Genomic DNA, 23,763 nt, shown 5'->3' with positions numbered 1-23,763 from the left:
CTGCAGTTTCAGGCACCCACTGGGGGTCTTGGAAAGTATTCCCGTTGGCTACAAGGGGGAAAAATTGAGAAAACAACTCAGAAAACGTGGGGAGCAGGAGAAACTTGTTTTCAAATAGTTTGTTAACATTTCAAATGACTTTCCCAGTGTTTCTCTTCAACCTCCAGACAGTTTTTCAGATGAAGAAAACTTAAAGCAATGAGTCTAATTGTTAATCTGAAAAATTTTATAATAAATACATGATTTTCACTGTGTTTCCAGACTTTGGGGGACACTCTGTCTTGTATTTATTGTAGTTCTTTTTTTTTTTTTTTGGTTGACAATTGGACACATTGCTTTAAATTTAGAGGTACTTTACCTGAAACAGTGTCTAGAATGTATAGAAAAACAGTGAATGTATTAACGTAAAATGTAATTAGCATACTATGTAAAAATAAGTTTTCTTCTGTATTCCCTAACTTTTTGGACCCCCTATATTAGCAAACAAGTTTATGACATTTAACTATGTGACAAAGACTCTTCTAACGACTTCATATATGTTAACTCATTTAATCTTCATAATAACCCTTTGAGACAGTTGCGGTATTGGCCCCATTTTACTGAGGCGGAAAGTAAGGTAGAAAAAGGTTGAGTAGCCAGTTCACACAGCTAGTTAGTGGCAGAGCCAAGATTATAAGCTCGATGTTTTGGCTCCAGAATCCACGGTCTTACCTACTACAATACATTGTTGAATGACTGATGGACTGAATGAGTGACGTTCTACTCCACCCTGTCGACCTGTGTCGTGTCTCCAGACTTGATCGCGCATTTAACTAGTTACGCGTGGCAAGGTGGGACACACAGGAAGGACCTGAGACCTAAACTAGTTCTGCTCATTAATCTGGGACAGGAACTGAAAAGTTTATCCTTTTTTTGCATCTGTTTAAGTTGTTTTAGGTCAAAGATGGTACAAGAAATGTATACCTTATAGTCTGGTGGCAATCACGGCTTAAAAAAAATCCTTCACGCAAATCTAATTTTATGGTCTCGGGCAACTAGCTAGACACAGTTGGCGTGATCGGGCCAGTTTCTTTTCTCTTAGATTTAGGGCCCATTGCAAGGTAGGCTCAAACTCATCGGGAAGGGGGCCATGTTCCTGCAGGAGATTCAGGGTCTCCAGCTGATAGTCCTGAATCTCCTTGATGTTCTCAGGTAGAGTAGAACATTGTCTCCGTTACGTGCACAACGCCTCTATACCTCCGTCATGCCTCTGTCAGAGCACATTTATATACATGCCTGTATCTCTTGCAAAACTGTGAATTTCTAAAGGGCAAGAGCATTGTCCCTAGCCCTTAGTACATGCCTGGGGGTGGGATCACTCAATAGATACTAGATGAATGGATGATTAATATCCTAGTACTTTTATACCTTTAGCGGGTTTATAGCAACTGACTTTCTTTTAGGAATATAAAAAATATAAGTGTCAAAGTCGATTCCTTTAACAACAAAATTCCCATTTATTCACTATAAATTCCTTTTAAAAATAGATTTTTAACGCAAACAGTGCTTTATTGAGATATAACTTATATACCACAGTTTGTTTACCTATCTTCTGTTGATGAGCATTTGGTGTGTATATAGTCCTTAGCTATTATGAGTAAAGCTGTTACGAACATCCTTATGTAAGGCTTTGTGTGGACATACATATTCAGCTCTCTTGGGCATACACTTAAGAGTGGAATTTCTGGGTCATAGGGCAGGTGTATAGTTAACGAAAGTCGTCTTCATTTTTTTTAATGTTTATTTTTGAGAGAGAGAGAGAGAGAGAGAGAGGGAGACACAGAATCCCAAGCAGGCTTCAGGCTCCGAGCTGTCAGCACAGAGCCCGACACGGGGCTTGAAACCATGAACCATTAGATTATGACCTGAGCTGAAGTTGGACGCTTAACCGACTGAGCCACCCAGACGCCCGTAGAGCATTTTCATGTATGTTATATCATGTGATCTGACAACACCTTATGTTGTATGAGGAATGAAGGATGTGTATTATCTCTCTGACACAGATGAGGTGCTGACGCTCAGATTGTTCTTTAGGTAAGGTTGCACATTTCATTAATGACTGAACATGATTAATACTCTAATACTCTTTGGTCCTATTCTATTATTATGCTAGGCAGCCTCTCCTAATTGAGTTTTAAAAAATATCCTAACAGAGTTTCACTGAACTACTAGAGTGAACTTAATTAAAAGGGTCTGAAAAATACCCAATTGAATGTTTCACACCATCAAATTATTTATTTACAGAAATTATGGTATTCCTTTTATAAAACCGAAAGAGATTCTCAGAAACGTGTGCATTAAAGTTTATGTACTACGTTATTCTCAATTAGTTAAGTCCTGAAATTGCAGTTGATTTCATTTAAATGGGTCATTGTATATACACACACACTCATATATTTAAATTCGAGCTAGATTTCTTTTGAAAGGCACATTTTAAAAAGACGGCTTTTCAGTATTGTTAAAAAGTTGTGTTAAGCAGTTTTATTAGAAGTAGCATGCGTTGGTGACGTTACTGCCTTTTTTGTTTTCTACTGTCATTATCAGTCATCCAACTTGGGAAATTAGACCCTTCACATTTATATCCAGGGCTGATTTTGTTCCGGCCTCAAGGACTGGCCCTTCCCAATCAGCTACCCATTTGCTCATGAAAATTAAATGTCTTGGGGTGACATTAGGAACTAATAAGGCTTGTACGCCAGAGTTAAGAGATACAGACTAAAATGTAAAAAGCAAACTCTCTGGAAGATGTAATACATTTATTTTAAACTTTTTTTTAAATGTTTTTATTTATTTTTGAGACAGAAAGAGACGGAGCATGGGCAGGGGAGGGGCAGAGAGAGAGGGAGACGCAGAATCCGAAGCAGGCTCCAGGCTCCGAGCTGTCAGCACAGAGCCCGACGCGGAGCTCGAACTCACCGACCGCGAGATCATGACCTGAGCCGAAGTCAGATGCTTAACTGACTGAGCCACCCAGGCGCCCCTGTAATACATTTATTTATATTTATATTAGTTTATAAGTTATTAAAATCAGTTGTTTTTGAGGAGGTTGTTTTTTGAGTTCAGGTTCTCCGAGAAGAAAGGAGAAAGGAGAAAACGCGTAGTTGGGCCCGGAAGGGGTTTAGAGAAAGACAGAACATGGGCAAGTAGGAGAAAAAAGGAATGATTGGGATTTCCCTTTCAAAGTGACTGTGATAAATTAAATAGAGGCAAGATCTCTGGAAAGAGTGAGTTCAAGAGAAAGAAAATATCTAAAAACGTGGAAGAATTGATTTAGATGTTGGTCAGCTATGTCAAGGCTCCAAAAGCAGAGTCCAATCTGAGGCTATTCTTGTACAGGAGGGAAGGAACGTGGGGGCATGAGACGGGCAAATCCCAGGCAGTGTGGTGTAGTGGCTAAGCACGCGGCACGGGGGGTGCGTGATGTACCTTACAAATTCATCAGACTTGATTTTCTCTCTACAACGGTCAGACAACGGGAGTCCAAATTCTCTAACCATCGAACCCACCTGATAGATGGTGGTGGGTTGATTAGCTAATGCAGCGGAGTTGTGCTCATTTACAGAGAGGTGGGTTCATGAACACAAGGCCACTGACCAAATGTGATTTCCTATAACCAACATTTTTGTAGTTTTGATGAAGTCATGAATTTCTTGTAACAAACATGCAGGCTTTAGGTCATCATAAGCCTGTTCTGCTATTGTTAAAAGTTACAGTTAAAAGTTATATTACTATGATGGGGCTCCTGGGTGGCTCAGTCGGTTAGGTGTCCGACTTTAGCTCAGGTCATGATCTCCCAGTCTGCAGGTTCGAGCCCCGCATCGGGATCTGTGCTGACAGCTCAGAGCCTGGAGCCTGCTTCGGATTCTGTGTCTCCCTCTCTCTCTCTCTGCCCCTCCCTGGCTTATGCTCTGTCTCTCTCTCAAAAATAAATATTAAAAAAAAATTTTTTTTAAGTTATATTACTGTGAGTTTAAACAAAGTCTTTATACCTAAAACAGTTGAGTATTTTGGGTCACCCTTCGCTCCTTTTCAACAAATGTAGGTGTTAGTAATCACCACGGCGAGAAGCAAACCGTGAATCTATTTAAACTTAAATATACCTGTCCGGCCAGTCTTCCCACGTTCTTCCTTGCTTCCTGTATGCACACGGACAGCAGAGCAGGGCAGACAAACAAGGGAGAGTAACCAGGTTAGCACTTCGGTGCTATGTCAATACAATCCTTCTCTTCTCAATCTTGTCATCAAATAAAAAAGCTTACATTTGTGCACTGAATTCAGTCAAGGAAATACAAGTCTGCATTTTGTTATTTTTATGGAGCCAGTCTCTACCTTCCAGCTTATTATTTAAGTCTATGACTTTTGGAGAGTTTTTTTACTCCCCGTAAACTTACTTGTCTCACCTGGAAAATGGGCTTCGTGCGGATGGATGTGAGATAATGTCTGAAAGTCAGGCACATAGTAAATCGTCAGTTAGTGTTAGCTAATACTATTAGTCCTTGGCATATTTTGACTTTAATTACTTTTGTTTCCCGCAGTGTATATTCATGTCCAAATAATGCTCAGTACAACCATCAGGAAGGGCTTTTGGGTGCCGTTGCCGCGGTTTCTGCCAATGCACTGTACCTCGTCCACACGTCTGCTGAACACACTGCTGTAAGAGCCATCTGGGTGTCCGCCTTCACTGGGCTGTGGGGTTTGGAGGACTGAGATGACCTTATTGGTGTCTCTGTTTCTTCACTTGGTTTGATGCAGGTGCCGAATGAGTGCTGACTGGCCAGCGGGCTGTTGTAGGTCTGAAGAAGGGCCTGGTAGCTTTGGAGAGTTTCTCATTATCCTAGACGATCTTCTGTTTTTCTCCAGTGTCTCTCCATATAGGTTTGTTCTTTTTTTTTTTTTTTCTTTTTTTTTTTATCCCGCTTGGTCTTTGGAGATCATTTTTGATGTGAGGATTCACATCTTTTCTGTAAAATTCCTAGCTCTTTTTGCTCTGAATATCGCTTTTTTGTGATGACCTTAAGTTTCTTCTTTTGGAACTTCTTCTAGGTAAATACCAGGACCTTGCAATCTGTCCTTCGTGGTTTTCGCGTAGTCCTTGTTGCGGATATGACTCCTGTAATAATCTCTCTTAATTGTATTTATTTAAAAAATCTTGGTTTAGGATTTTAAAATCATCTGACAATATAGAATATTGATTTATAGAAGATCTTATAGAATCCTGTAGAATGTTGATTTCATTTGGAGTGAATGCATGTGTTTGTTTGTTTTTAAGTTTATTTTAAGTTTATGTTGGGAGGGGAGGGGGTGAGAGAGAAGGCACGAGTACGAGCAGGGGAGGGGCAGAGAGGGGGGAGAGAGAGGGAATCCCAAGCAGGTTCCGAGCGCCACCCAACACGGGGCTGAACCGAAATCAAATGTCAGACGCTTAACCGACTGAGCCACCCAGACACCCTGTGAATTTACGTTTTGATTGCTGCTTTTATCAGCCATCTTTCATTAAAAAAAAAAAATCTAGGGGCGCCTGGGTGGCTCAGTCGGTTAAGCGGCCGACTTCGGCCCAGGTCATGATCTTGCGGTCCGTGAGTTCGAGCCCCTCGTCAGGCTCTGTGCTGACAGCTCAGAGCCTGGAGCCTGTTTCAGATTCTGTGTCTCCCTCTCTCTGACCCTCCCCCATTCATGCTTTGTCTCTCTCTGTCTCAAAAATAAATAAACGTTAAAAAAAAAAATTTAAAAAAAAATCTATTTTGGAATTTTAGTTTTCTGCCTTATTTTGACCAAGAGGCTGTTCCCCCACCATTCCTGTTTACCCCTTTATGTTGCTTTTTCCGGCTCTTTCCCCCCAGCTCCCTCAGAGCCCCAGTGCAGCCCTTGTAAAGGTAGCTCAGGGCTCGTGCCCTGTGACAGAACCGGATGTCTTAGATGCAGGTGGCGGTGACTCGGTTTAGTTCCCAGTCTTGAGGCTGCACACGTGTCTTCTAGCTTCTAGACCCACAGCTACAAATAAGTGACAGCCCAGGAAACAATTAGCCGCTGGTTTTGTCCCTACTATTTCTTTTCTTCCCAGCCTTTTCTCACAAACACGGATACCTCCTAACATCAAAGAGGGAGTAAGGCCGGCTCTGGTCCCCTAACACATGAGGAGCTAAACTCCTGGCTGCCAGATCAAGAGCCCCACAGCCCTGAGGCCTCAGCCGTGCTGACCATCCTTCCATTTCTCTTCCGTTTCTGGTTTGTGGAGGTTTCTATCTTGTTTTGGAGCCTGGCAGTGTCTATTAGCGCTGTGTATTTGTTGCGGAGCAGAGGGGTACTTTGAAGCTTGACTTTACTGTGCCAACTTGACCGAGGGTCTTTTTTTTAACTGGAAAATACCTTGATCAGATACACTGTTGGGGGTGCTTCTCCCGACCCCACACCCCCTCGCCCCTGGAGACACTGGGGAGCACAGCTGGTGAGGGAGACTCCAGATAAGTCAATAATTCGAAACACCGCGGGCAGGAAATGAGCAGAGCCTGAACTGAGGGACACAGCGAGGGGGGGAAAGATTTAGTGGGTACCATCAGTGGACACGGGTTACTGCATCTGGGGAGGTGAATGTTCATATTTCAGGCTTAGAATGGAGATCAACTTGACTGAGAAAGGAGTGGAGGAGGAAGAGTAAATTTTGATTGGTTAGTGGGTCAGGTATGGAGGGAGGGGCGTTAAGATGTTTTATGACCACTGTTCCAAGCCTAGTGCATGTTCTTCTAGAAGCCTGGCGCATCTCTTTGCCCGGCGTCTTTGAATTTACCACATTTCCAAATCCCTTTACGTGATGTTCCTTTGTGAATTTACAGAGACTCCTCCCCAGCATCTGGAAGATGTTTCCTCAGCACGTTCACTCACTTATTTCGCAGACACTTCTGAAGTATCTTAACAAACAGGTATAGCTCTGGCCTTCATGGACGTTCTGCTGTAGTGGAGGAACAAGACATTCAGCAAGTAAATAGGCAATTGCAAACCGTGCAAGTGCTGTAAGAGACAAGGGTAGATGCCATGAGAGTCGCGTGGAAACCCGGCTCGACCACGTGTGTGTAGGGTGAGCCTGGAGGGACTTGCTCTCTCTCAGTAGAAGGCTTCCTGAAGAAGGGAAATCAGAGCGGTTCCCTCTGCCTGAATGTCCGCACAGCTAGCTTTCCCTTGCTGTTCAAGGCTCAGAGGATACGTTATGTCCTCAGTACGACTTTCCTTCCCTTCACCACGGCTTGATGTTCAGCACCTCACTGTTCTTTATTTCCTTTAGAGCTTTTATTTTTATCTGAAAGTATCTCGTGTGGGGATCTCGTCTCTTTTGTCCTCACTTGTGCTTCTAGACAATTCCTGAAACTGAAATGTTCAAGAAATGATTAAATACTGCATAAGTGAATAAGTGAATATCCTTGGATATCGGTCTGTCCCTTAGTCGCTCTAGTGATTTGTATGTCCTTGGCCTCGGCCTCGAGTTTGGGAAGCCTCCGCAAGTTGGCTTTCTGTTCGTTCATTCTTCTGTCCTGTTGACTCTCCCCTCATTCCACCATGCCTTTCTGATGGGGGGTTGCCAGTGGTAGCATCCCACCCTCTGGCCAAGGTAACGGGCATGTGACTTTCAGGCTGGGCCGAACAGCGTCATTCTCCTGGATTTTTCCAATTTGAATGAAGGAAGAGGGAGGCCTCTCAGGTGGCACAGTGTGGGGCGTGAATCCAGAGCTATCTGTGGCTATGTCCACATTCAGGTGGAGGAAGCCAGTCTGCAAGAGGAGAAAATGAAGGCATTACACACAGAGAAGAAAGGATGGGAGACGGAAAAAAGTGTGCCGGTACTTTTCCAGTCTCTGCCTCTCCTGTGCCTGAGGCCCAGTCACAACCCCTGCTTTTCCCATGGCCGGTTCAATTTGAGTTTCTGTCGCTTATAACCCAAAGATGCCTGTTAAAACGGAACGTAGCTTCATTTTTACTTTACCCTTCACCTCTTCTAACAAGCTTTACATCTTGACGTATCCTTCGGTATCCATCTGTTTCATATTTCTCTTTTCAGAGACTCCATGCTTTCTCCCTCCCTTTGTCTGTCTCTGTCCCTCACCCTCCCAACTTCTCCCCCCTTCTTTTTCTCTCTCTCTTTCAGACCCAGAGCAGGTGCTGCCTACGTTTGTTCTGTTCCAGTACAATTCTGTTTTAGTACTATGTTCTCCCTTTCCTTTCAGAAACACATTGCTTAGCAGTGAGGAGATGCCATCCTGTTATTACCATTGTTATTAGTTAATTCACCCTTGACGCCGGTTTATTGGGTTCTTGGATTTTTTCAACTTTAACGCTTGAGAACAGCCGGGTTTCTACCCTCCAGCATCTCAAGGATGGGTGTGGTCAGGTAGCCAGGGCTGTGGGCGGCCTTGAGTGAGAAGTGGAGTACTGTGGCTTGACCTTCCCAGTGCCGTAGACTGCTACCTCAGGGAGGAGCCCTGATATTTCGGGGAAAAGTGCTTCGACATCGTGGCTGGCTTTCTGCCTCACAGATCTGCTCGGACCTTTGAACTTTTGCAGCTGCTTTTAAGTTCCGCCAGTTCACGCAGCCTCCAAGTCAAATAATCCCCGTCTGTCCCGTAACTTCTAGCTCTGCCCTTTTCTAGTTAGGGGTGTCGCAAAAAACTATTTCAGGCCAAGCAACTTTCTCAGGCAGCTACACTGTAAGTCGGCGCTCAGTGTCTATCATCCTTCTGGTTCCATTTGCACTGTAGAAAGGAGAATATTGAGACTTTTCGGAATTTGCTCCTTTATCGATTCATTTACTCAGTAGCTATTTATTGAGTAGCTGTTATGTGCCAATCATTCTTCCAGCCACTGGAGATACCGGGTGAATGAGGTTCTCTGCCCTCATGGAGCTTGTATTCTTGGTAAGGAAACGAACAGTAAACAAGTAAACGTGTGTGCGTGTGTGCATGTGTGTGTGTGTGTGTGTGTGTTCGTGTGTGCAAACCTGTGTATACCAATAGCAGGTGGTGATAAAACAGGTAAGGGAATAGAGAGTGATGGGGATGGGATTATTTTAGAGAGGGTGGGAAGAAGGAAGGCTTCTATGAGGAGGTGACATTTGAGTAGAGACTTGAATGAATTGGGGACCTATCCATGCAGAGTCCCTGGCAGAAGCGACAGCTAGCCCAGGGCTTGAAGGAGATAAAGAGCCTGGTGTAACTGAAGAATAAGGCAGTCGGGGTCGCTAGGGTAGAGGGAGAGAGGGGAAGCGGAAGGAGATGAGTTTGTGAAGGTTTTCACCCCTTCCTGCAAACAAAGCTGTGGCAGTTTTCCAGGGGAAAGTAGTGTCTGGCATGTTGCCTGTCCCCAGAGGCTGACAGTCACAGCAGGCTTCTGTCGTGCGACACTGAGTGGTAGCATAAAACACCGTGAGTTTTTTTTGTTGTTTATGGGCTACAAATTAATCATAGGAAATTAAGGGTATTGAGAACGATATGGTTCGCAGCAGTTACAAAAGAAGTTTGGAAGGAAGAAGTGACTAAGAAGTGAGATTAAGAGTAGATAAAAGGGGCGCCTGGGTGGCGCAGTCGGTTAAGCGTCCGACTTCAGCCAGGTCACGATCTCGCAGTCCGTGAGTTTGAGCCCGCGTCGGGCTCTGGGCTGATGGCTCGGAGCCTGGAGCCTGTTTCCGATTCTGTGTCTCCCTCTTTCTCTGCCCCTCCCCCGTTCATGCTCTGTCTCCTTCTGTCCCAAAAATAAATAAACGTTGAAAAAAAAAAAAAAAAGAGTAGATAAAATAGGGGCGCCTGGGTGGCTCAGTCGATTAAGCAGCGGACTTCAGCTCAGGTCATGATCTCGCCGTCTGTGGGTTCGAGCCCTGCGTCAGGCTCTGGGCTGACAGCTCAGAGCCTGGAGCCTGCTTCGGATTCTGTGTCTCCCTCTCTCTCTGACCTTCCCCCATTCATGCTCTGTCTCTCTCTGTCTCAAAAATAAATAAACATTAAAAAAAATTTTTTTAAAAAGGGTAGATAAAACAATCTTGGAAAAGATGGCAACTTGAGCAAAGGTTTCCGACACTGTCCTTAGCAGTCCTTAATGAAACGACTGGCCCAGAACATGTTGACCTCTTTCGTCTGCATACACCATGCAGTTGACCATTTCTCATTATTCCTACTACTGGTAAATTATAATTGGATACGTTAACACTTTAATTCATCACACTTGGAGCCCAAAATGAACATAGTAGTGGCTCTTTAGGGACTTTTCAGTTTACTTCTGGAAGAAGGCTTGGGAAGACAGGAGGTAACATGAGTTTGTGTCGAGATGTGGAAACGGGGGCGCCTGGGTGGCGCAGTCGGTTAGGCGTCCGACTTCAGCCAGGTCACGATCTCGCGGTCCGGGAGTTCGAGCCCCGCGTCGGGCTCTGGGCTGATGGCTCGGAGCCTGGAGCCTGTTTCCGATTCTGTGTCTCCCTCTCTCTCTGCCCCTCCCCCGTTCATGCTCTGTCTCTCTCTGTCCCAAAAATGAATAAACGTTGAAAAAAAAAAATTAAAAAAAAAAAAAAAAAAAGATGTGGAAACGTAAGTGATTTTCCTTGATCCTTTCTCCTGGGAGGCGGTTGAGAATTGTAGTAATGATACTATGTATTCAAACAGGTATACTTTTGTATCTGTGAGTTACACTGAATAGATCTGCTTCTCCTGGTTTTCACATAGAAACCTGAAGCCCAGACAGACGACCTAACCGAGAGTCACACAGATGGTTAAGGACAGCATCTTGGTTAGGATTCTGATCTTAGACTATGCATCTGGCACTCTATTAATGGCATCAAGTTGTTTTGATAGGATGTTATGTCAAAGAAAATCTAATTGCCCTCCCTACTCTTCTCCCGCCCCGATTGTACCCCTTTAACGTAACGGATGTTAACAATGTTGTGGGTACACAGCTGGCTGTCTGCCTGCCCATCCATCATCCATCCAGCCATCCATATATTTCTCTACTTCCCTCTCCTGGATACATACATAATGCTTGATTTTCCCCTGTGCTTTCCAGATTTGAATCATACCATGCGTATTACTTTAAATCTTTAGCTATATGTCATGGTCACACATCCAGGTCAGCAAATCTAGGTCTAATTCATTCCTCCTCTTTTATGCCTATATAATTTGATTATAGAGTACGTATTGCTTTTAAAAAGAAATAACATATTTAAAGTGCAAAATGTCGGGGAGCGGGGTGCCTGGGTGACTCAGTCAGTTGGGCGTCTGACTTCGGCTCAGGTCATGATCTCACGGCTCGTGAGTTCAAGTGCCACGTGGGCTCTGTGCTGACAGCTCAGAGCCTGGAGCCTGCTTCGGATTCTGTGTGTCCCTCTCTCTGTGCCCCTCCCCCGCTCCCACGAGCTCACTCTCTCTCTCTTTCTCTCTCTCTCGCTCTCAAAAATGAATAAGTATTAAAAAAATAAAGTGCAGAATTTCATGTCAATATGGTGATATGATTTAATCATATACTCGTTCACTTCTTAAAGTATCAGAAAAGGGCACTTACTGACAGTTCCCACGGGACTTAGGTTTCCTTGTACGTTTGCTACAGATTTTTTTTCACTTTGCTTACGTTGCTTACATTTCCCCCCCTAATTTTCTTTAGAATAAAAAGTCCTCGCAGCCCTAAGGCGTATTTTCTCACCGACGCAAAGCCAACGTGTTTTTTAGGTTATCATATCCGGGAAAAGTCTAAGCAAGTCATGACACTGCTGGTGGATGAAGAGCTGCTGCGCAGAGAGAGGGAAGCAGCGTGTCGGACGAGGCAGCGAACCTCCCACTCCATGACATTTCCTAAAAGATTACCTGGTACGGCTAACACCCCAGCAGTATGTGCCTCTGCCCACACACCAGAAATCCCTGCCTTGGAGAGGAAACGTAAGCTTCTTAAGGTTGCAAGGCAACGTAATACAAGTACGTATAATGAACGTTGGCCCCGAATGTAGTAGGTATCACTTAAGAGCAATGAAAAAATAGAAAACGTTGGGGTTTAGTTCTGAGGTATTAATACAATATAAGTGCCACCATTACTGTATTAGGCGTCATGCTGTTCGAAACAAAGACGAAGAGTAATACTCAGTGGAAAAAGGTATGACCATTTTCTGAATGCAATTATCTGGGATTCACATAAAATGGAATTTTGGGGCTTGAAGGGTATTCAAGTAGTGACTTACTTATTTGGCATCATGATTCACTTTAAGATTTTGATCATCACTGAAACGGGAGACTCAGGGTCTGGGTGTCTGTGCATTTTGTGCTGGTTGCTTCTACTGGTCGAGAAACTGACATTTTCTTAAATGTGCCTCGGAATTCTGAAAGTGCTCTAAAACTATTATGAGACAGTACCTTGTATTATATAACCCTTTCCTTGGCCTAAAATTTTAAATATGAACTAAACTTTTAAAAAAAGATTTCTTTGGGGGCATTTGGGTGGCTCCGTTGGTTAAGCGTCCGACTTTGGCTCAGGTCATGACCTCATGGTTTGCAAGCTTGAGCCCCACATCGGGCTGTGTACCATCAGCACAGAGCCCGCTTCAGATCCTCTGTCCCCCTCTCTCTGCCCCTCCCCAACTCCCTTGCTGTCTCTCAAAAATAGAAAATAAACAGGGGCACCTGGGTGGCTCAGTCGGTTAAGCGTCTGACTTTGGCTCAGGTTATGATCTCACACTCCTTGAGTTCGAGCCCCGCATTGGGCTCTGTGCTGACAGCTCAGAGCCTGGAGCCTGCCTTGGATTCTGTGCCTCCTTCTATCTCTGCCCCTCCCCCACTTGTGCTCTGTCTCTCTCTGTCTCTCAAAAATAAATAAATGTAAAAAAAATTTTTTTTAAATAAAAGAAACATTTAAAAAAAGGGATTTCTTTGTGATGTTATGATAGAAATCAGCAGGAAGATGCAATGATCTTTTCTACTAAATTTACTAAAATGTAACGGAATATCATTGTGTTTGATCTTCTGTGGTACAAACCCTGCCGATAAGTTTTGTATAAGGAATGGACAGTTTGAGGAAGCAAAAGCATTCAAGAAATGTGACTCGAAGCATTTTCCTTTGAAAGGGATGAAACTTTGTGAAGGATGTAGCAGGAGTAATTAAAAGTATTTTCAGAGGCTTGCCTCCTGGCTTTATCATGTAACTTGATTAAGCAAGATCCTGAAAGAGCTTCAGGTGTTCAGGATGAACAGATGTTTCAAATGTCAGTTACGTATGGAAATTACAAGTGTGAATAATAATACCAACACAGACTAATCCTGCTAAAAATCACGAAAGTACTTCTCCGCCTCGGTCAGGAGTTCTCGAATGTTCACTCGGTTTGTATTTGTGTGGCCTGGAGATGTGGAAAGGCAGGAAAGGATAGTAAATGCCATCCACATGCTTTTAAACATAGTGGAATCTCTTTCTTTAGGTTAGCCGTTCCTTCGAAATAAGCCTCTAGGAGAGATGGAGACCCATTCTGCAATTTTCTCATGGAAGCCTTCAACTCAAACTAATATGACAAAGGAGTAACAGAATAAAACAGCCAATTATAACTCACCCAGAGTCTTCACCCCTTTTGCTATTTCTGTAACCTTTCTTGGTCTTCCTGCCTCCATTGCTTTTCTCACTTCCTTTCTCTTTCTTTTTTTTTTTTTTTAAGTTTATTTATTTATTTTGAGACAGAGAGAGAGAGAGCGAGAGCGCAAGTGTGTGATCAGGGTAGGAGCAGAGAGAGAGGGGGAAAGAGAGAATTCTAAGCAGGCTCCATGCTGTCAGCACAGAGACCAATGTGGGGCTCGATCCCATGAACCGTGAGATCATGACCTGAGCCGAAACCAAGAGTCAGATGTTGAAAGTACTGAGCCACCCAGGAACCCCCCCTTTCTCTTTCATTACAAACTTACATTAATGTTCAAATAATTTGAACATTTGAAATTTGAAATTTGGCTATCAAGTGGAAATTTGGAGCTATAGCAGTGAATAAAACATAGTCCCTTTCATCATGGAGCAAATATTTTGGTGACAGAGACAGATACTAACCACACATAAACGAAATAGATCTAAAATATTACGTTCGTGACAAGTCCTATAAAGAAAAGGAAGGCAGTATCGGGACAGAGAGCGATAAAGATGACTTTCTTTAGGTCAAAGAGTAAGGGAAGGCCTTTTGGAGGAGGTGAATATATATAAACAGAGACTCAAATGAAGAAGGAAACAATCCACGTGTATCTGGGGGGTTCCAGGCAAAGGGAACAGCAGGTGCACACAGTTCTGAAACTGGAATAAGTTTGGCATATTTGACTGAAGCTTAGGAAGTGAGTCTTTCAACTGCTACAGAAGTAGCTGAACTCTGAGCCATTTTTATGATTCATCCAAGGAAATCAAGTATTATTGCATTATCGTCACTGCTTTTTTTTCTAACCCCAAATGATATTTTATAGCTTTCTGACCCATCTTATTCACTAAACTGAGTTCAGAATGCCTTTTGACTACTTTTAAATAGTCTATCTACCTTTAAATGAAGTTTTGCTACAGTTAATTTTTTTTTTTTATATATCACAAGCATGTGTTGAGTATTTACTGCGTTCCAGACACTGTTCTAGGCCTGGGAAGCAAAGTGAATGTATTTCTGCTGTCTTGGGGGTTATATCGAGTGAGGACTTTCAGTCTGTTTTTAAAAAAAATGTTCAAAAAGAGTTTTAGTGATGATGGCATCATTGAAATGAATTTGTAGTGAGAGCACTATTTCAAGTGAGTAGTGAATGTTTGGATGTAAAAATGTGGTAAATTTATTAAAAATCTGTTAAATTATCTAAAAATTTCATTTATCCATCACTATGCATGTATACACATATACATACGGGATATGTAGATGTGTGTGTTTGTGTTCAAAAACAGTAATTGGATTAAATAAGGTTAGCAATACTAGCCATTTCCATGTAGGCATTTGAATCTGAAGCTGTATTTTAAAGGAGGAAAGGAAACTGACAATCTGGTGTGTGTGGGTGGGGGAGGGAGGTAGGAAAATAAATTGGAGGGGCATTTTTAGTGGGACAGAAGACGTAGCAAATGAAGACTTGGAGATAGGTGGATCTATCAGAATTAGGTATTCCCATAAGTGATAGTAGAAGAGGCCACAAAAATGTTAATGGCTTGAACATAAAAGGGTTTTTTTTTTTCTCTCTCTTCTAAAAAGAACCAACAACTAGATATTCTAGGACTGCTGTGGCTCTTCATGATGTCGGGGACCCAGGGCTCTTTCTGTCTCACTGCTCCATCAAACTCAGCATGGAACTTCCACTTCCTGATCCAAGATAGCTGCTGGAGCACCAGCCATCACATCTGCATTCTAGCCAGTAGGAAGGAGGAGAGATGGAAAATATGAATACTCCTTCCCTTTAAGGACACTTCTTGAAGTTGCTCATAACCTTTTTGGCTTACATGTTGTTTAGCATTTAGTCACATGGACACTGCTAGGTGCAAGAGAGGCTGAAAAATGTAGTCTTTATACGGGACAGCTATGGGCTCCAATGAAAGATAGAGAAGCTGTGGTTAAGGAAGAAGGAAAGAATAAATACAGGGAAGAGTAAATAGTCCCTACTGTAGTGGCAAAGAATACAAACAAGAAACGAATTAATCCTGTTAATACATAGTTGTCAGACTAAATGGAATCGAGACCATAAATTTGAATATGTAGAAAAATGTGGACAGATCACTGAGAATACTCAGCACCGTTCGTAAAGGACGTAATGAGCGGTATTTGGAAATTTCGATTTGATGCGACTAGGAACCATTGTAGGCCTTGAAGAACAGAAGGGATGTTTAGCTTAGTCACAGAACTTAGCTTTCTTATTACTGAAAACAGCTGTTTGTGGCAGATAATTCTTATTGCTTTGTGTAGAAATGAAGGCGATACGAATTGAAGGGAAGCTCCGTAAGAGACAGTTGTTTTAATCCAGCATCCTGCTCTCGGGTTATTGAAATGAAGGGAAGGTAATGTTTCAAGATAGAATAGAGAGAGGAAATGGGGTAAGTAGGTGATGTATTGGAGAAGAAAGAGAGAAATTGAAAACGACTAACATTTAAGCTAGAGAGGCAAGTGATGGTATCACACAGGGAAATTTCCATCAGGATGTATTTAAAGATGTCTCCAAATTATTTAGTTCCGTTGAAATGTGAAATTGAATGCATTGCTAGAAATCTGATTCCCAGGCTTTAGGATCTAGAGCTGAAACAGCTGTGCCGAGCTTCTTTGCGGTAAATTAGCAAGGGAGAAAAGGTACTTTGGAGAAGGTGTTAAATACACATTACTACTTCTACTCCTTTTTCTTCTCTTCCTAGATGTTTCCCCCAAGTTTTAATTGTGGTAGATAGCTTGGATAGTCTTTGTTTAGGTGATTTTGTTGTTTGGAGGAAGAGACGAACTGAACGATAATTGTTGCCTGATAGCAAGACCGAAAACTATATATGCACCGTTATAACTCAGCTTCTCTGAACTGTAAGCCTCAGGGTTACGTCCTTTCCTTAGAGGTGATAATTTAAAAAGCTGTCACCAGAGGTGTTGCTTACAACCAGACCAGCGGAGCATTCCCTGTGTTGGTCATCCGATCCTCCACAAAGAGCTCTTTAGTGGTATTATTCTTTGCGATGGAACTTGTATCAGAGAAGGATTACTCTGGTCTATGTTAAATGTAATAGCCCTCTACATCACGGAAATATTGCCCGAAAAATCATTTATGTTTCCTGTTGGACCGAAAGCAAAACTTCAAAATACTTGCCATGCTTTTCTAAGCAAAAACACCAGTGTTAGTGTTGCTTCCTACAGTGAACTTTGTACTAACGGAATTGACCTGGAGTCACGCTTGGTTGCCTTGTCACATACAGTCTAGACGGCAGGGCTTATGGTCCAAATGGGAGTTCCTACTAAATCATCTGCATTGATGAATGTCAAACAGCGATTTTTTTTTGTAACTAAAACAAATGTACAAAAAAGAAAATAACAGCAACTTATATCTCTGTCACCCTAAACCAACCACCACTAACATCTTAGAATATTTACTTCCAGTCTGGTTACTTTTCTTCTTTTGTTTTTGTTTCAGAAAAATCACTCTATTCTTGTAAAAACAATACAAACTCGAAAGTACTGAAGAATCAATCACTTCCAATCCCCTCCCTCCGAAATAGCCGTAACTCGTATCAGATGAACATAAACTCTAGGCATTTTTCTGTGCATATACACATTTAGAAAACGGATAACTAGAGAGAAATTTTTTTTTAATTTTTAAATTTTTTTTAAATTTTTTTTTTTTAACGTTTATTTATTTTTGAGACAGAGAGAGACAGAGCATGAACGGGGGAGGGTCAGAGAGAGAGAGGGAGACACAGAATCTGAAACAGGCTCCAGGCTCTGAGCCATCAGCCCAGAGCCTGACGCGGGGCTCGAACTCACGGACTGTGAGATCGTGACCTGAGCCGAAGTCGGACACTCAACCAACTGAGCCACCCAGGCGCCCCGGAATTATTTTTATAAAAGTGGAATTGTACTAGATGCAATTGTTTTTGCTGAAAAATATTTTAGGCCTACTGGCGGTTAGACTTGTCAGGGGCTCCTAGAAACCCGTTTATTGCACAATAACCAAAGACCCTAAATGACAAACCATGAGACATTTCTGGCCTCACTAGAGGTATGGGAAGTCTCCAAAGACCTTGCCTTCCAAAAATTTAAATTAGTTAATTGCTTAAATAAACAAAATAAGAGCAGGACATGAGAGCTGGGGTCAGAGTGGCTTGGAGCTGGTGCCTGTAGGACACTGGAGGTGTCTGCAGGGGTAGAGGTGTTTAAGGGCGCTTGTCAGTGGTTTTTTAAAAAACGGTCTTGGGCCTCACTTGAGCATTGTGAAGGAAAGCCTCGGTTTGCTGTGCAGAACCTGGACACTCGAGAGGGCACCGAAGTGATTCAAGGTAATTTTCTTTGGAAGAATAAAGCTCATTTCATGAGTTAGTCCCACAGGATTCCCACCAATTAACACCAGACAGTGAGCTCACAATCTGTGTCACCAATCCAGGAAAGAAAAGAGTAGCCTATTTAGTCCCCCAAATATTGTAGTTGGTAGAAAGGTCAGATACACGATGTAGAATAGCTATGTATTTAAGTATTTAGATAAGGAAAGAATACAATCATGCTGTTGATTTGGGGAGACTATGCACGTGTAGGGGAAAGGCATATGGAAAATCTCTGTATTTCCCTCTCAATTTTGTTGTAAACCTAAAACTGCCCTGAAAAATGAAGTCTTAAAGAAAAAAAAAAAGACATACACACAAGCACAAGTGTCAAAACTGGATTTATCCTTCTCTAAATTAATCTAATTATTCAAATGTCAGTTGTATCTGCAATAGCCTGGCTCCTTGGGCCAAACCAAACTCTAAAAATTAGAACTATTTTACTTCAAAAAAAAAAAAAAGATTATTAGGAATGAATGTATGAATTTGAAACATGGAAACTTACAAAAATGAGAAAAAACACTGAAATCGAAATTTTAATTTAGTGAACTAGAAGCTACGTTCAAAGGAAAACACTGAAACAGTGTTAAGACGTAGAGGACACATCTGCAGGGGAATGACAGTTACCACGCCAGTCACCTCTCCTCTTCAGCTACAGCAGAGGCAAGATGACAGTGATACAGCATTTTCAAAGTGCTGAGAGAAAATAACAGCCTATAATTATGTACCCAGCAAAACTGTCACTCAAAGATAAGGGTGAAATAGTCACTTACAGGTAAATAAAAAACCTGGAGCTTACCACCACGGGACCTTTGTGAAAGTATATACTTCAAAAAGAAGGAAAATTATTCCAGGGGCACCTGGGTGCTCAGTCAGTTAAGCGTCCGACTTCAGCTCAGGTCATGATCTTACAGTTTGCGGGTTCAAGCCCCGCGTCGGGCTCTGTGCTGACGGCTCAGAGCCTGGAGCCTGCTTTGGATGCTGTGTGTCCATCTCTCTCTGCCCTCTCCTCCATTCGCACTCTGTCTCTCTCTGTCTCTTAAAAATAAATAAAACCTTTAAAAACAAATTTTTAGAAAAAGGAAAATCATTCCAGAAGAATGGTTGGAAATGCAAGAGGGAGTGACTAACAAATAATAAGTATGTATGTGAAATAAAATGAACACTTTCTGTGTAAAATAGTAATGTCTAACTTTTGAGTTTAAAAATTTTTTTTTCAATGTTTATTTTTTTTTTGGGGGACAGAGAGAGACAGAGCATGAACGGGGGAGGGGCAGAGAGAGAGGGAGACACAGAATCGGAAACAGGCTCCAGGCTGTGAGCCATCAGCCCAGAGCCCGACGCGGGGCTCGAACTCACGGACCGCGAGATCGTGACCTGGCTGAAGTCGGACGCTTAACCGACTGCGCCACCCAGGCGCCCCTAACTTTTGAGTTTTAAAAACAGACAACTAAGGGTGCCTGGGTGGCTCAGTCGGTTAAGTGTCTGGGGCCTGCCTCGGATTCTGTGTCTCCCTCTCTCTCTGCCCCTCCCCCGTTCATGCTCTGCCTTTCTCTCTCTCTCAAAAATAATAAACATTTAAAAAATTAAAATAAAAACAACTAAAATAGTGGGTAGCCATGGTATGTAAGTTGGAAGTGAATCTATAGGATTAACTGTTCTGAGATCCTTGCATTTTTTGTGAGAGAACGGTAAAGATATTATTTGACTCTCAACTCTTAAAGGTAAATGTGCATGATAAACTTGAAAGGATTAACACCAAAAGGAGAGAAGTAGAATGCATAAATTCCAAAGTAGTGACAAAAATAGAATGAGAAAAAAAAAATAAAATTTTATAAAGGGCAAGAAGCATAGATAAAGTGGGGTTGATGGAAATAACAAAGGTAAAATGATAGAAATAAGTCCAGATATATTAATAATCATGATAAATATAAATGGATTCCGCTCATCTGTTAAAAGGCAGAGATCATCAAATTGGGACAAGAGAAGTCCAGATACAAGCTTCACACAAAAGTCCACATAATGGTTAAAAGCAAATGGGTGGCTCAGTTGGTTGAGCTGCTGACTCTTGATTTTGATGCAGGTCATGATTCCGGGGTTGTGGGATCAAGTCCTGCATTAGAGCCTGCTTGGGATTCTCTCTTTCCCTCTGCCCCTCTTCCTGGCTTGCTCCTTCTCTGTCTAAAAAATAAAAAAGAAATTAAGTAAGTAAGTAAGTAAATAAATGCAAATGGGTAGGAAAAGATGAATCAGGCATATACTAATTTTATAAAGCTGGTATAGCTATATTAGAATCTGACAAAATAGAATTTAAAGCCTAAAGCGTTATTAAGGACAACGATAAAAGGCTTAAGTCCCCAGGAAGACATAACGTTTCTAAATGTCAGTACACACCCAATAAAATAACTTCAAAGTATATAGAGCAAAAAATGGTAGAACTACAGGAAGAAATTGAAACATATATCATTATAGCAGATGATTTCAAAATCTCTCTTAATTATTGATAGGCCAAGTAAATAAAACGTTTTTATTTTTTATTTATTTATTAAAAAAAATTTTTTTTAACGTTTATTTATTTTTGAGACAGAGAGAGACAGAGCATGAGTTGGGGAGGGTCAGAGAGAGAGAGAGAGGGAGACACAGAATCCGAGGCAGGCTCCAGGCTCTGAGCTGTCAGCACAGAGCCCGACATGGGGCTCGAACTCACGGACTGCGAGATCATGACCTGAGCCGAGGTCGGACACTTAACCGACTGAGCCACCCAGGCACCCCAATAAAACACTTTTAAAGGGACTCCTGGGTGGCTGAGTCGGTTAAGTGTCTGACTCTTGATTTCAGCTCAGGTCATGATCTCATGCTTGTTAGATCGAGCCCCAACATCGGTCTCAGTGCTGGGTGTGGAGCCTGCCTAAGATTCTCTCTCCCTCTCCCTTTGCTCCTCCCCCCACTCGAGCACACACTCTCTCTCCAAAAATAAATAAATAAATGAAATGTTTTTTTAAATATGGATTTTATAATTGATTATGTTATAAAGCCAGTCTTAACATTTCAAGGAATCTGTATTACACAAACCACTTTTTCTAGCAAAAATGCAATTAAGTTTGATTTTTAAAAATGTACATCAAAATTTTTCATATATTTAAACGTGGAAGTATTCCTTTTAAAATCAGATAGAAAAAAATGTTCCCATTCTCTTTGCTTCTGTTCAGCGTCGTACTGCCCCTAACCGTCACAATAGAATAAGTAAGACAAATTAAGAGCATAAGTATTGAAATGGAATAAAAATATATCTGAGATGATAGGATTTTCATATAGAAAACTTGAAGGATCTATAGACATATTAGGAATAATGAGAGGGGCACCTGGGTGGCTCAGTCCGTTAAAAGCATCCATTTCTTGATTTGGGGTCAGGTCATGATCTTGCCATTAATGGGTTCAAGTCCCACACCAGGCTCTGTGGTGACAGCCTGCTTGAGATTCTTTCTCTCCCCCTCTCTCTCTGCCCTTCCCCTACTCACATCCGCGTGTATGCATGCTCTCTAAATAAATACATAAATAAATGAATAAATAACTTAAAAAAAAAAAAGAAATAATGAGAGTTTTAGCAAGATGGATGGCTATTATATCAAAATATATAAATCAAGTTATATTTTCTTATGTATCAGCACCAAACAGTAAACACTTTTTTTTTAAAATTTTTTTTTTCAACGTTTATTTATTTTTGGGACAGAGAGAGACAGAGCATGAACAGGGGAGGGGCAGAGAGAGAGGGAGACACAGAATCGGAAACAGGCTCCAGGCTCTGAGCCATCAGCCCAGAGCCTGACGTGGGGCTCGAACTCACGGACCGCGAGATCGTGACCTGGCTGAAGTCGGACGCTTAACCGACTGCACCACCCAGGTGCCCCTAAACACATTTTTTTAAATACCATTTATAATAGCAAAAAATCATTATTTACTTAAGGATAAATCTTTTACAAAGATGTACAAGATCTATACACTGAAAATTATAACACTTAACTGAAATATGTGAAAGATGACCTATACAAATGGAAAGATATTCATGTTTGTTTATTGAAAAACTCAAAAATGTGAATATCAGTTGTCTCCAAATTGCATAGATTTAGTGGAGGTTTTCCTCAAGCTTGGTGATACTGACATTTTAATCCAGATAATTCTTTGTTGTGGGGGCTGTCCTGTGCCGTGTAGCATGCTTAGCATTATCCCTGGCCTCTACCCACCAGATGCTACTAGCAACATCTCTCCCTGTTGTGAAAACCAAAAATATCTGCAGACATTGTCAGATGTTTCCTGAGGACGAAAATTGCCCTTCGTTGAGAACCACTGATTCAGTGCAATTGTAATCAAAATCCAAAAAGGATTTTAAAAATTGAATGTAATGGGCTGATTCCCAGAGTTATCTGGAGTATCAAAAAAAAAAAGCTATCAAGAATATCCAAAACATTCGTGAAGAAGAATAAGATGGGGGGCTTGCCTTTCTGGATAACTAGACTAAAGCAATCGTACTCACGACAGTGTGGTATGGATGCAGGGATAGGTGCGTGGGCCAGCGGGACAACTGTAGGACCCAGCACACAGACTTGTACAATTAGGTTATCTTCATGTATGACAGAGGTGGTGTTTCACATTGGTGGGGAGAGGGTGAACCACTTCATAAATAATGGTGGGGCAATTATTTACCTATATTGAAAAAGTGAAATTAGGTTTCTACCTCTTACCGTGCACAAAAACAAATTCTAGAGGAATTAAGGACTCAAAGGAAGGGGGGAGAAAGAAGGACTTCAAACTGTTTAGAAGAAAATAAAGGAGGGGGCGCCTGGGTGGTTCAGTCGGTTAAGCGTCTGGCTTTTGACTTTGGCTTGGGTCATGATCTCACAGTTGAGGAGTTCGAGCCCCACATCTGCTGTCAGTGCAGAGCCTGCTTGGGATTCTCTCTCCCTCCCTCTCTCTCTGACCCTCCCCTGCTCGTGTGCTCTGTTTCTCTCTCTCAAAATAAGTACATAAACATATTTAAAAAAAAAAAAAAAAAGAACAGGAGAATATCTTTTTTACATTGGATATGGAAGGATTTCTTAAACGTTACCAAAAAAGTACAAGCTATTGAAAAAGCATTTGTCAGTTTGACTCTCGCGGTAGGCAGAAGACTGAGAAGAAGCCCCAAGGACCTGTGCCGCTAGGGACTCTCCTCCCCTTTGAGGGTGGGTATGACCTGTGAATGAGAAGAGGTATCACTTCCGTGATTATGTTACATTGTATGTCACAAAGGGAGTATCCACGTGGGCTTAATCCAATCGCACCAACCATTTGAAAGCAGAGTTTTCTCCAGTTGAGGGCAGAAGAGGAAGTCCCAGATTCCAGATGGGAGAAGGGTTTGATGCACCCTTACTGGCTAGAAAATGGAGTGATAAGGAACGCAAGTGGCTTCTAGAAGCGGAGACCCATTGATCCCCGGTGGCCAGCCAGCAAGGAAAGGGGGACCTCAGTCGTACGACCACAAGGAAACGGGGTTCTGCCAACAACCTGAATGCTCTTGGAAGTGGATTGTTCCTCAGTCTCCAGATAGGAGTCCAGCTTCATTGACGCCTTGATTTTGGCCTTGTGAGACCCAAGGCGGAGAACCCAGTCAAGCCTGCCAGGCCTGCTGATCTACATAATGAATGGCTGTTGTGTCTTAAGCCAGTAAGTTTGTTGTAATTTTTGGCAGCAACAGAA

The 23,763-nt window shown here is 42.1% G+C and overlaps 1 protein-coding gene across 5 annotated transcripts in view; it reads left to right on the top strand.

The window, feature by feature from the left end:
* ENTHD1 (ENTH domain containing 1) overlaps positions 1-23,763 on the top strand; it is a 106,237-nt gene that overhangs the window by 13,661 nt on the left and 68,813 nt on the right. For 4 of the 5 annotated variants that reach the window (XM_045465901.1, XM_045465899.1, XM_045465902.1 and 1 more), the window contains one exon: positions 11,730-11,972. In XM_045465901.1, coding sequence (XP_045321857.1) covers positions 11,730-11,972 — 243 coding nt within the window. The remainder of the gene's footprint in view (positions 1-11,729; positions 11,973-23,763) is intronic. The other variant, XM_045465903.1, reaches the window with a different exon arrangement.

This window comes from Leopardus geoffroyi, chromosome B4, assembly GCF_018350155.1.
Source record: "Leopardus geoffroyi isolate Oge1 chromosome B4, O.geoffroyi_Oge1_pat1.0, whole genome shotgun sequence".
Taxonomy (NCBI): Eukaryota; Metazoa; Chordata; class Mammalia; order Carnivora; family Felidae; genus Leopardus; species Leopardus geoffroyi.
This window is presented reverse-complemented; position numbering and strand designations above follow the sequence as displayed.